The following is a 13,998-nucleotide window of genomic DNA, read 5'->3' on the forward strand; positions in this document are numbered from 1 at the left end:
AAGAAGCCCTCACCAGGGGCTGAGGCCCCAGCCCATCTGGGAGATCCAAGAATGGGGTCCTGTCTGTTCCGCATTACATGAAGCAAAGTTTCATGATTTGTGCTCCAGAGTAGGATCCAGATGGGCCAAGAGCCACCTGTTCAATGACCATTTGCATCTCTGCCTGTCGCTAGGCAGACCAACCTGAGGCCACCCCGCATAGGGCAGCAGGGGCCCCACATCCTGCTCAGCTGGGCCTGGAGTGACAGCTCCAGGGCTGCGTCTGATGAATGGGGAGTAAACAAGGTTTAGTGGAGCTTTGTTGGCTTCCAGCCTGCAAAGGAGGCCAGAAACAGCAGTGTCTTGTTATCAGCAGTTCACTACTCTTAGGAATTTCTAAGCCGTTTATCTTTCCAGAGGGAATAAGAGAGAGCTTGGCGCTGGCTGGGAAGGGGGTCTAGGCTGCTGGGATCCTAAGGGCCCCTCTCTTTGCTCTCAGATGTTGCTTAATCACTGACCATAAGGGGTCAGCTGTGGGTGGGAGTGCCCGCCTGTAGACCTGTTTGTGGAGTAGTCGGTCAGAGGGTTGAGGGAAGTCAGGAATTCAGGGGGTGGCATAGGAAGGAAGGAGCAGGGCCTGGGGCAGGGTGTGAGGGGCGTTGCGGATGAGAAACAGTTGTAGAAAGTCAGGCTGGGGAACAGGGCTCCAGGGAGGGTGGGGGGCGGTGGGTGGGGGTGTTATGCAATGAGCAGCCACAGGAAGCAGTCTCAGGTCACGCTAGGGTCTCAGGGCCGGTGCGGCTCTTGGGTATCAGAGCACCAAGTGGACCCCCTAGCACTGCACATGTCCTAGCAAGCTGAGCCATCTCCACAACTTGCTTATTCCTCATGCCTAGCACAGTGCCTGGCACACAGTGGGTTCCTGACAAAGATTTGTTTATGAATGGAAGAAGCATCATTTCTCTTTTCCAGTGAAGTGGGTGATAAGTGTCCACCCCATTCAGGGTGCCCACTGAATCAAAGGACTTTCCTTCCCAAAGAAGGGAGAGGCTAGCCAGGTCTGGGCCAAGGGCAGTAAGGGCCACCTCCCTCACTGGCCAGGCCTGGATGGGTCCCCAAAAACAGTTGTGACTGTGTGGGTCCTTGGCTCCAGATTCTACTCAGCTTGCCCACCTACATGCCTGTATTAGTCTACTCTCATACTGCTAATAAAGACATACCTGAGACTAGGCAATTTATAAGAAAAGAGGTTTAACAGACTCACAGTTCCACATGGCTGGAGAGGCCTCACAATCATGGCAGAAGGCAAAAGAGAAGCAAAGGCATGTCTTACATGGCGGCAGGCAAGAGAGCTTGTGCAGGGGAACTCCCATTTATATAACCATCAGATCTTGTGAGACTTTTTCACTATCACAAGAACAGTATGGGGGAAGCTGCCCCCATGATTCAGTTATCTCCATTTGGCCCCACTCTTGACACATGGGAATTATTACAATTCAAGGAGAGATTTGGGTAGGAATGCAGCCAAACCATATCAGTGCCCTTTCCTGAGGGTCTGAATGGGCAGAAGGAAGACATGATGATGTCATAGGCAAAGTTGGGGAGAATGACCTTCACTCTGGGCTTGGCCTGGGAGCGGGGACTGAGAAGGCCTGCAGTACACTACCATGGTCTTGAAAGGGGCTGCCAGATCCTATGAGCAGATGGTGGTTCAGAGGCTGGTGGGAAAGCTCAGCTCCATGGCTGGGAACCTGCCCTGAGGCTATGTGCCCATCTCTGAGCTGTACCCACCTCCTTCCTGGGGAAGGTAGGGTTTAGCAGCCAGCTGTGAGGAAAGAAGAGCTCTGTGATGGTGGTCGATGGAACAGGCCCTGCAGGTTGGCCCTGGGCTGTTCCCTAGAATCCAAGAGCACAGGAGAAGCTCACGGAAGCCTTGTGCACCCTCTGACACCAGCATCTCCTCACCCGCAGGCTGAGGCTTACTGTCACTTTTCACCCTCCCAGCCCCACATGCATGGCCCACTGGAGGGGAGCCATGGCTGGCAGAAAACAACCAGGTCTGGAGGTCAGGGGCTGGGTTCTGGCCTGGCCCTGCATCTGGCCAACACGTGATCTGGAACTGTTTTGTGGGCCTTGGTTTTCCTTCCAGAAGCAGAGAATCATTCTCCATTTCTGAGAGGGCTCTGACCTCTCCCCTGGGGCTGCCTTTTCCCTGTATTTCCAAGCAGCATCACAAGGGCCCACCGAAGTGGCATCTGGAAGTATGCATTTCCAACAAATCCAGTCTTTTTTTTTCCCCCCTTATTGGCTTACCGTGATATGGTAGAAATTTATTCAGGCCTGCCTTCAAAATTCTCCTTGATTGAGTCTTTGGTGGATCTTACAAGTGAGCTGCAGAGTCTCTCACTACATCACCTGGATGGAGGTAGAGGGGCAGAAGGCCACCATGGGCAGGATTGGGCCTCTGGGAGAACAGAAGGGCCAAGGCAAAGCAGAAAGGAGCAGGGAGGTCCTAGGTAGGGGAACCATCTGGAAGATGTCAACTTGCAGGCCCTGAGGTCTGCCCTGGGCTGAGTTCCTGGGTCTCCTACTGGAGAGATCAGCCAAAAGATACCTCTGTTCCCCCAAGCACTCTGCCTTCTCTCTGGTCTTGGAATTTTCAGTTCAATTTGGATCTTACAGGAAAACAATTCCAGGCCAATTCCTGACTTCCCACCCTAGAAGGGAATGTTGGAGCCCTTGGCCTGTGGTTTGCTCTCCCTCCTTCTTGGGAACCAGGCCCCGGGGGAATGGGGAGAAGTTCCATATTTGGATGGCCCAGAGTGCTGGAATGAGATAGAGATCTCCAGGGCAGGACAAGAGGGTCCTTATTTAGTCTGAAGTCTCCAACCTGGGGCTTAGGGTGAGAGAGGAGCTGGCAGAGGGCTGGACCTTTTAAAGACAAGAGGATGGCAGTTGCAAGGAAAGGAGCTGAGAGCTTCTCCGAGGGTGGTAAGAGGCGTGGCTTCTCCAGTGGTATCCCTCGGTTTCTATGTTCAGGACATATTTGAGGATGTGTCCAACTGAGATGCAGAACTCCAATATTTAAGCAATATGATCAAACCGAATTAGGATTACAGGACAAGTAAAGAAATAGAATGCAGTTGAATCCCTTGAGAGGAGTATGTGGAGGTTAGAAGCAATGATCTCTTGAGGCCGGGGCCTGTCCCTCCCACTTCCTTGTCTCCTGATGGTACTAACTTTATATAATACTAATAAGAGTAGCCAACATTTATTATGCACTTGTTGTATACAGGGTATTGTGCCAAGTACTTCACATGTCAGATCTCATTTGATTCTCACCACTGGCTTTTGGGGCAGACATTATGTTCATTTACAAAATGAGGACACAGAGGCTGGATAGGCAAAATAACTTGCACACAGCTGGAAAGGGAGAGAGCTGGCATTCAATTCTGGGCAGTCTGACTCTTCATGACCCCAGGCTCTGAACTGTTTTAACTTTATTTTTATTTTTAAAAGTTTTATTTATTTATTTATTTTTAAATAAATAGAGACAGGGTTTTGCCATCTTCCCCAGGCTGGTCTCACACTCCTGGGCTCAATAATCCTCTAGCCTTGGCCTACCACTGCTGGAACTACAGGTATGAGCCACTGAGCCCAGCCAAAACTGTTTTACTCTGGATAGCTGGGCATAGCTCCCCTCTGAGATTAACAGAATGAAATAGGAGGCCCACAGCCTTTCCAGCTCAGACCATTGCAATCCTTAGTTCCTCCCATTCCACTCTGTCTTACCTCAGGACTCAGGAAGTTCTCAGTGTCTGACCTCGCTTCTTCCCATGGCAAAGTGATTTCTGAGATTAGAAACTTCAAATCCTCTTGTGATTAGCATGAGTTGCATCTCGTTTCAGAGCCCACCATGTTGGGCACTTAATAAATATTAAACATTTCTTATGGGGTATCACATCACCTGCATCTCTTCCCATTGGCTCCCTGCCAGCATGCACAGATAGTCTCTTCTGGATTCCATTGTTGAAGGCAGGAAAACTCTGCCCTTCTTCTTTTCTTTTTTCTCCTCCCTCATTGGGACATACGGTCTCTGTTGAGGGCAGAGTGAGGAACCTCAACAGGCATTGTGTGGCTTGGGGTCAGCCTAGGCTGTTGCCTCTGAACCCTGTGTTGCACTGCAGCCTAGGAAGGTTGGGAGTGCAGAGGACCAAAGGAGACACACAGGGAGTCCTGGAAGAAGAATTGGTGTTGGTCAGCATTTCTAGAGTCAGACATGCAGATCCCATCCCTCTGTCCTCCCACCCATTGGTCATCCCACCTGCCTCCATTTCTAGACAGTTCCTGAAAGATCAGGATATGATGTATGCAAAGAGCCCAGAGAGCTTCAGCTGTAGGAAGCTTGCAGTGAGCAAGCAGCTCACCCCAGCTTCAACTCACCGCATCCACTTCCCCTCCACAGTGGTCTGCAAGAAGAATCTGGACAGCACCACTGTGGCCGTGCATGGTGAGGAGATCTACTGCAAGTCCTGCTATGGCAAGAAGTATGGGCCCAAAGGCTATGGCTATGGGCAGGGCGCAGGCACCCTCAGCACTGACAAGGGGGAGTCTCTGGGCATCAAGCACGAGGAGTGAGTAAAAGATCCTCTCCCAACCTTTTTCTTGAGCTCTCTCCCCTACCCCTGTATTAGGCCTCACATGTATTTGCAACCATTTTTGGGTAAGCAATGGAAGGCTCAGAAAACCAGTTATTTAAAAGGCACCACAGAGCAGCGCCTATGTGTCAGGCTGCTGCAGGAGCTGGGCATTCAGCAGGGACTAAAACAGGCCAGGCTCCTCCCTGCAAGGAGCATGCATTCTATATTTGTATAAGGGTCAGAGCTGGGAGGGGCCCAAGAATTACTTAGTTCAATTTCCTCTTTTTGTTTTTGAAAGGGAATCTTGCTCTGTTGCCCAGGCTGGAGTGCAGTGGTGCAATCTTGGCTCACTGCAGCCTCTGCTTCTTGGGCTCAAGTGATCCTCTCGCCTCAGCCTCCCGAGTAGCTGGGAGTATAGGTGTGTGCCACCACATCTGGCTAATTTTGTATTTTGTAGAGACAGGGTTTTGCCATGTTACCTCCTCTTTTTATAGATAAGAAAATCCAGCCCAGGCTCAGTGACTTGCCTGGGGTCCCACGGCTAGTGAGTGTCAGAGTGAGACCAGGGGCTCAGGGCAGCACCACTGCCACACCAGCCTCACTCTCAGCCCTGCTGTCTCTCACTACTGAGGAGAAGTCATTTCCCTTTCTTGGAAATGCCATAGGGTGTCATCAGCCCCACCACCCCCCGTTACCCCACAGCACTCCCTGGCCTCTGGGTAAACGGTGGCTGTTGGCAGTCAGCCTGGCTGGCTCCTCAGCCTGGGGAGGTGGACGGAAATGATGGATGAGTTACCAAGTTTCAGCCAAGGTCATTGCCCCAGTGGGAATGATTCATCAGCAGATTTCTCCTGGAAAGAATCTGCTAATACACCAGCTGCAGGAATGAGGGGCAGAGGAGGGCAATTCTTAGCAAATGGGGTGTTAAATGAATCTGGAGTTAACTGGGTGACCGAGGGAAGTATGATGTTATAATGGAAATAACATTGTGCTGAGGCTTGGTTTGTCCATCTGTAAAATGGGAGATGACCCTAGAGGCCCTAGCCTTTGTGACTCTGGCAGAGAGAACTGCCCGCTGCTCTGGCATGAGATGAAGGTAGGGTCATGCCCTCTCAGTGCCAGCCCCACCTGTACTTACATTGTAAGTCACCTCACCCCATGCCCTTCTCCATGCAGAGCCCCTGGCCACAGGCCCACCACCAACCCCAATGCATCCAAATTTGCCCAGAAGATTGGTGGCTCCGAGCGCTGCCCCCGATGCAGCCAGGCAGTCTATGCTGCGGAGAAGGTGATTGGTGCTGGGAAGGTAAGGCGGCTGCTGGGCATGAGAGGGATCGGGGGAGATATCTTCCTGATATGTGGATTCCAGAACTTTTAAATTGGTGACCCTAGCTCTGCTCAGGGCAGCCTGAGCACTGGGGTTTAACCTCTTCCCTTTGTTCCTGTGGATTGCATGTACCTGTGCTTTCCAGTCTCCAAGGAGCTCATATCAGCCATGAGCAGTAACATCCCTAGCATTGATGGACAATGGGCCATTCATAGGGAGTGGCAATGATCAATCTGTATCTCCAATATTGGAGAACAGAATGTAAGGGTACATGGATGGGCTGCAGAGGGTCCACAAAGCCCCAAAAATTATATGCAAAGTTTCATGGGAACATGTCTGCTTCTTAGATCCATAGCTTTTATCAGATTTTCAAAGGATTTGTGATCCCAAAAATATACATTCTGTTTCATGGAATGTGGACTCCCAGAAACCCATCCAAATACCCCCAGGGCAGAGATTTTCAAGGTTCAGGCCTATCAGAGCCTCCTAGGAAGCTTTTTTCACACTGTTTAGAATTGCCACACATGCTCTTCCCCCATGATATTCTGACAGTAGCCCCCAATCACCAATGCACAGTGAGAATCACTTCACAGTGAGAATCACTGTAGCAAACCGACAGTTCCCAATTGAGCTGATCACTTCCTTCAGTTAGGCCGCAGTAGAGAAGAGGTAGAACTCTTGCCCCCGGGGTTTGCAGTGTCAGATTAGCAGTCAGAAAATCACAGAGGAGATGTCTTTCAGCTATGAGGCCAGAGAGGATTTCTGGAGCATCATGTGAGGCCTGAGATAGAAAAGTGACTTGGCCAAGATCACACAACAAGGTTATGGAACTCCTGGGCCTAGAGCCCATCTTCAGCTCTTCTGGATTTGGGTTTTGGCTTTGAAGGCTTTTCGACCTTGAGAAATGGGATAAGGGAATGGATCAAGAAATGTTGAGCAACTAACACTTAGGCCAAGGTTAGACTCTCTACTCTCACAGTCATGGTTGGACGGAGATGGGAATTAGTATCCCTGTTGTACAGATGAAGGAACTGGGAGTCAGAAGGATTACATAACTTGCCCTGATCTGCTAGAAAGGGGCTAAGCCAGGCTCAAGCCCAGGTTTGTCTGACTCTGAAGCCCTTGCTCTTACTACTGTTACTACTGTTAATGCTACTTTGGGCCATTTAGCCTCTTTAAACCCATTTCCAAGGCTGCAAAATGGGAAGGGATTGTTAATCCTAGCATGGTAATTAAGACCTTAGACTCTAGACAGCCTGCTTTGAATCCTAGTTTTGCCATTTATTGGCTGAGTGGTCTTGGGAAAATTTATCCTTCCTAAGTTTCAGTTTTGCAGCTCTAAAGTGGACCTGAATAGTGGAGGAAATGCAAAGTGGACCAAGTAATGGTCCCTGACAAATAAGGCAGTTTTTTTGTTTGTTTTTGTTTTTGTTTTTTGTTTTTTGTTTTGGCAGAATCTCACTCTTGTTGTCTAGGCTGGAGCGCAGTGGCGCGATCTAAGCTCACTACAACCTCCGCCTCCCAGATTCAAGCGATTCTGCTGCCTCAGCCTCCCGAGTAGGTGGGACTACAGGCATGTGCCACCACACCCAGCTAATTTTTGTAGGTTTAGTAGAGATGGGGTTTCTTTTTTTTTTTTTTTTTGGAGACGGAGTCTCGCTCTGTCGCCCAGACTGGAGTGCAGTGGCCGGATCTCAGCTCACTGCAAGCTCGGCCTCCCGGGTTCACGCCATTCTCCTGCCTCAGCCTCCCGAGTAGCTGGGACTACAGGCGCCCGCCACCTCGCCCGGCTAGTTTTTTGTATTTTTAGTAGAGACGGGGTTTCACCGTGTTAGCCAGGATGGTCTCGATCTCCTGACCTTGTGATCCGCCCGTCTCGGCCTCCCAAAGTGCTGGGATTACAGGCTTGAGCCACCGCGCCCGGCTGAGATGGGGTTTCACCATGTTGGCCAGGCTGGTCTTGAACCAGCCTGGACCTCATAATCCACCTACCTTGGCCTCCCAAAGGTCTGGGATTGTGAGGTGTGAGCCACCACGCCTGACTACCAGGCAGTTTTAATGATTAAATGAGATAATACATGTTTAACATGCAATGTAGTACCTGATATGTCCTCAGTACAGTTTTGCTATTGTTATTATTATTGTTTATTTTCAGGGATTGTTATGAGGTCACAATGAAGATCCTTGCCATTGACTAAAGGATATGAAAACAGGAGACATTAATACTATTGTTAAGTTGGGTTTTTTGTTCTATCTCATTATGAGAATAGAAAATTATTAAGAATAGCTAAGAATCACTATTTCCATTACTTAGGCAGGCTATAAGGTAAAGTTAGGGCTGTACTAAGGAGTAGGATAAGATAATTTTGCATTCAAGTGGAAAAGGTAGGGAGAAGCCCCCACCTTTCTATTGCCTCGCTCAAGAAATGTTGAGGAGCTGGGAATACGTTTGGGTGCTTATGAATAGCAAAGGGATTCAGCTTATTTTGGCAGGGGAGTGGCTAGGAAATATGAGGAGAGGTGTTGGTCTAGGTGTGATTCAGTTTTTCTCCAGCCTGGAGAGCTTGGGGTAGCAGCCCCTTGCTTTATAGAGGAGGCAGCAAAGGCTGGGTGACTACTGAGGTTGCACTGGCACCGACCTAGACCCAGTCCCCCAATTTCAGCTCTTTAGAGAAGAAGCCAATGGGCAAGGTTAGGCAACCAGGAAATCTGAGGGGATGAATTTCCCTTCTCATCCGCCAGCCTGGGCACTAGGAGTGTCTTTGCCCTTAAAAGGCCTTGTTTTGTCTTATCTGACTGCTGCCTGCCTCTTGCTTTTCCTGGGTTAAGCAGAGCTGTCTACACATCAGCCTCTTAGCCTGCCCAGCTGTTGATGGGAGCTGGCTTCTAAGAAGTCTGTCTGTGCAACGTACCATCACTGTGTACAAACTTGGGCCTCACTTTTTTTTTCTGGGAGAGCTGTTTGCCCTGTGTTACAGAATGGATGTGAGGACTAGATTAAACATATGATGCCTGGTCACAGAGAAGGTATTTGTAATTGGGATTCTCCTGGACCAGCCCAGCCTCTGAAGTTCTAGAATTAGGTGCCTCCTTTGCCCAAAGGCTATCAGCTATTGGAGGGTAGGGTGGCAGTATGTCCCCACTGGGTAGCTGTGAACATTAACTGACTTCACCAGTGTAAAGTGCCTGGCACAGGGCCTGGCACAGAGGAAGCCAGAGTCAATGTTGTCTAGTATCACTTTGGAAGGAGAATCAGTCTATGAAATTGCATTAAACTCAGCAGGGGAAGTCCTAAGGAGTGTAGTTTCTCCAGGGGCCACAGAAGACCCTTTGTGTCTCTATGAGATGCCCCAAGGCAACACGGGGCAGAGAGGTCTTCCTGGTGAGGGCTGTTCAAGTACTAAGTGACAGTACCAGGAGGAGTGCAAAGCCCTGGCTCACACCACTGATCTACTGGCAAGATGGGTCTGGAGAAGGCTCATCTGGCCCAGCCAGTGGGGGGAACAGCTACCTTGGTGTTAAACCCACCCCCTCACCTGCCTTTTGTGGTATAGCTGGTGACCCTAATCATCAGGCCATTGCAACATAGCATGGAAGATGGTGCGAGGTGGCATGTGGTCCCTGGCCTTCTCCCTCTACTGCCTTGCACCATGGGCCATGTCCTCCCAGCAGCACCAGTTGAGCAGACTTCAGAAGTGGCTTGAGCCCTGATACCATGGTTATGTCAAAGGGAGTGGGCCTGGGGTGGAGGGTACCCTCATCACTGGTGGCAGCCATTAACTATTTCATTCCCTGCCTAGTCCTGGCATAAGTCCTGCTTTCGATGTGCCAAGTGTGGCAAAGGCCTTGAGTCAACTACCCTGGCAGACAAGGATGGCGAGATTTACTGCAAAGGTGGGTGTTTTCACTTCTAATTGAGGGTCAGGAGGCCCAAGGGGGTGCAGGGGCTAAGTAGTCTTGCCTTTGCTGAATGTAAACTAATTCCTGGCCTTGGGATCCAAGATCCTGAACATCTAGTATGATTCCTTCATTGTACAGATGAGGAAACAAGACCAGAGGGGGAAAGCAACTTGGCCAGCATCATCTGGCAAATCGAGGCAGGCATAGAGCTAGACTCTGGCTTCCTAACTCCCAGTCCAATGCTCTTACAGCAGATGATGCTTCTGTAATTTCAGTGGCTGGGGCAATGGGTACAGGGTGGAACCAAGAGCCTCTTCACCATTTTACTATTGAGACTGGGGTGCTGTGGAGGTGAGGGGGTCCTAGTGGACCTTTCTTCCCTAGCGGCCTGGCTGGGCACTAGGAGTGGGGGATCTTCAGCAGGAGGGTGGGTGGTGCGGCTGGGGGTGGAGGAGGAACATGCCCTTATTTCACTTCTCTCTCCTCTCTCTGCAGGATGCTATGCTAAAAACTTCGGGCCCAAGGGCTTTGGTTTTGGGCAAGGAGCTGGGGCCTTGGTCCACTCTGAGTGAGGCCACCATCACCCACCACGCCCTGCCCACTCCTGCGCTTGTCATCGCCATTCCCTTCCCAGCAGCTTTGGAGACCTCCATGTTCATTTCTCTCATGCCTGCCACATATCACTAATGACTTGAACTTGGGCATCTGGCTCCCTTTGGTTTGGGGGTCTGCCTGAGGTCCCACCCCACTAAAGGACTCCCCAGGCCTGGGATCTGACACCATCACCAGTAGGAGACCTCAGTGTTTTGAGTCTAGGTGACAGCAGGCCCCTCTCCCCACACTTTGCCCCACAGAGCTCTGTTCTTAGCCTCTTGCGCTGCACGTCCACCATCAGCTGGCCAAGACACCTGGGGACACATCTTGGCACCCAGAGGAGCAGCAGCAACAGGCTGGAGGGAGAGGGAAGCAAGACAAAGATGAGGAGGGGGGAAGGCTGGGTTTCTTGGATCCCAGAGATCCTCCTCTGTGGGAAAGAAGGTGGGTTTCCTGGTGTCCCTCAGAGTAAGCCTGAGGAGTCCCAGCTTAGGGAGTCACTACCGCAGGCAGAGAGGCAGGCAGTGGGGTCCTAGGAGCCCCTGCTTCTCCAGGCCTCTTGCTTTAGAGGCTTTGTGGAACGGATAGCCTCCCACTAGGAGTGGGAGGAGAATAACCCAGGTCTAAGGACCCCAAGGTCAGGATGTTATTTGATCTTCTCAGACATCTAGTTCCCTGCTTGATGGAGGGATCCTAATGAAATACCTGAAACATATATTGGCATTTATCAATGGCCCAAATCTTCATTTATCTCTGGCTTAACCCTGGGTCCTAAGGCTGTGGCCAGCAGAGCCCAGGCCAGGGTTCTGTTCTTGCCACACCTGCTTGATCCTCAGATGTGGAGGAAGGTAGGCATAGCCTCAGTCTTCATCCAAACACCCCTTTCCTTTGCCCTGCGACCTCAGAATCTTCCCTTTAACCCAAAACCCTGCCTCTTCCACTCCACCCTTCTCCAGAGACTCTTAGATCACATCATTCCAGCCCTTCCAGGCCCCAAGTTAGGAGTGATGGTGGGAGGAAGGGAAAGGGCTGGGCCTCACTGCTCCCAGCGACTGAAAGGACAACACTATCTGGAGCCACCCACTGAAAGGGCTGCAGGCATGGGCTGTACCCAAGCTGATTTCTCATCTGGTCAATAAAGCTGTTTAGACCGGAACTCTGGTGTCCCAATCCTGTGTCTGTGGAGCTGGGAGGGAACTCGATGAGAGCAATCAAATTAGCAGGGGCTTTGGGAGGCCGAGGCAGGTGGATCACCTGAGGTCAGGAGTTTGAGACCAGCCTGGCTAACATCGTGAAACTCCATCTCAACCAAAAAGACAAAAAAATTAGCCAGGCGGGGTGTGGGTGCCTGTAATCCCAGATACTCGGGAGGCTGAGGCAGGAGAATCACTTGAACCTGGGAGGCAGAGGTTGCAGTGAACTGAGATCACGCCATTGCACTCCAGCCTAGGCAACAAATGCAAAACTCTGTTTCAAAAAAAAAAAAAAATTAGCAGGCAGCCTGGTGGAAATGAATCAAAGTGGATTCGTTCCTGCTTTTTCTAAGGACCAATTGCTTCTCAGTATCAATTCCAACTGAACCACACTGTCTGAAGTGACCTGACCAGCCAAATACCACTGGCTTGTCCTGTCTGGTCTCTACCCCCAAATCTGGGCCTGGGAATTGCATGGACTTTGGTCTTGGAGGGCTCAGCTAGGCCCCAAAACTGCTCAGAACTTCTCCTAGCTTGGAAAGCCCCAGCCTAAGAGGGAAACTCAACCAGAGGAACTTTCACGTCAAATCTAGAAAGCTCACTTCTGCCTAGGAGGGGTGTGGTCGAGGGGCCTGGGCCAGCCTGCTGTGCTGTTAGGGCCCCCACAGCAAGTCCGTGGAAGGCCGCATTTTTTGGTAATAGGCTCATGTGAGGGGTTGCAGCATCCTTCATCTTAGGCACACCTGCCTGATGCGTTGGGGCTGAGCTGCTCTGCTTTCAGCCCTTCTCGAAAATGTGCCCACACTAAACTTTCAAAACAAAAGCAGATGCTTTAACAACAACGAGGCCTCGTATACCTATTTCCCAGATGACCAGCTCCAACAGTGGCCTTGACAGAGCCCCCTCCTTGACTCTGAGAAAGGGACCTATGCATGCATAACACCCATCAATGGTGCAGAGCAATAGAAAAGTGCAAGGTGACAGGGAGAAGAGCTGGAGGAGTTCAGAGAATGCCAGCCCAGGGTGGGCACTGGCTGGGAGTTCTGCAATCGGGGTCAAGGGCTCCATCTTGGTAACCCCTCTGGCTCCAGCACAGGGGGTGGCCCACGAAAGGTGCTCCAGACACGTTTCTGCAGCCAGGTGGACGGCTGGTTCCACTCACGCAACGGAACCCTCCTGTTCTGGGAGGGGCCTCAGGAGTGGCCCGGATGGGAGCCTTTGGGGCCCAAAGCTGGAGAGAGTCTGCCCTCTGCTGGCTGCCCGGGAGGGCCTGTCGGCGACTCATCCTCCTGTCCCTTGCACCACTAGCTGTCCTGCTCCGGGGCCACTGTCTTTCAGTGCAGCCCCACTGTGGGCAGGGCCCGGACGCACCTGGGTAAAGGCAGGGGGCTGTAAGCCAGCTGCGGCCAGGCCAGGAAGCACTCACTGGACGGTGAAGGGCCAGGCAGGGTGGCGCAGCAAGGAAGGAGGAACAGGCAGGGGAGGCACGGCTCGAAGGAGGGTCGGCTGACGGGGAGAGGGCCCAGCATCCGCAAGCGCGGCGCTTGCGCCGTCCCAGGAGACACCAGGTGGTGCTATGGGGTCAGGGCAAAAGGCAGGCGCTGCCTTTCCGCGCACCCCACTCCCTCCTCCTCTCCCCGTGGACCCTGAGGACTCAGCTCCTGCGCAAGACAGCGCACGCGTGTAATTCCCGACGCTCACTTCTCCTTTGAGGGTTGGCGCGCTTCGGGGCCCTGTGGAATACCAAACCCTGTGGAATTGACCCAAAGGGTCACCAAAGAGTGAGCAAGGACTTTTTTTTTTTTTTTTTTTTTTTAAGACATAAGTTTGCTCTTTAGTGCAATGGTGCGATCTCGGCTCACCGCAACCTCTGCCTCCCGGGTTCAAGCGATTCTCCTGCCTCAGCCTCTGAGTAGCTGGGATTACAGGCATAAACCACCCCGCCCGGCTAATTTTTGTACTTTTTTTGGTAGAGACGGGGTTTCTCCATGTTGGTCATGGCTGGTTGGTCTCGAACTCACGACCTCAGGTGATCCGCCCACCTCGGCCTCTCAAAGTGGTGGGATTACAGGCATGAGCCACCGCGCCCGGCCGGGGTGAGCAAGGTCTTTATGTCCACTTGGGTATTTCTTTTCTCGCTTCTGTCATCTCCGAGCAACGTGTCTAGGGCGACCTCTGGAGAATGTATTTGGTGGGAGCTATGCCCAGCCGCAGGAGCGGTCGAGCCCTGGGCTTTTTAGGATATGATAGGAAACAGCTGCCCCTCCCGATGGGCGGCAGGCCCAGCCTCCTCGGACTGCCCTTCTCCAAGAGCCTTAGCAAATTGTCTGGGTCACCTGAGAGGCTGGGGAGGGACAGGAAGACC

The 13,998-nt window shown here is 51.7% G+C and overlaps 1 protein-coding gene across 3 annotated transcripts in view; it reads left to right on the forward strand.

Annotated features, from left to right (window-relative positions):
• CSRP1 (cysteine and glycine rich protein 1) overlaps positions 1-11,596 on the forward strand; it is a 63,345-nt gene extending 51,749 nt beyond the window's left edge. For all 3 annotated transcript variants that reach the window (XM_009190155.4, XM_009190151.3, XM_003893304.2), the window contains exons 3-6: positions 4,445-4,613; positions 5,796-5,925; positions 9,747-9,840; positions 10,342-11,596. In XM_009190155.4, coding sequence (XP_009188419.1) covers positions 4,445-4,613; positions 5,796-5,925; positions 9,747-9,840; positions 10,342-10,418 — 470 coding nt within the window. In that variant the 3' untranslated portion in view covers positions 10,419-11,596. The remainder of the gene's footprint in view (positions 1-4,444; positions 4,614-5,795; positions 5,926-9,746; positions 9,841-10,341) is intronic.
• Positions 11,597-13,998: the final 2,402 nt, after the last annotated feature.

The sequence above is a fragment of the Papio anubis genome, chromosome 1 (assembly GCF_008728515.1).
Source record: "Papio anubis isolate 15944 chromosome 1, Panubis1.0, whole genome shotgun sequence".
NCBI lineage: Eukaryota > Metazoa > Chordata > Mammalia > Primates > Cercopithecidae > Papio > Papio anubis.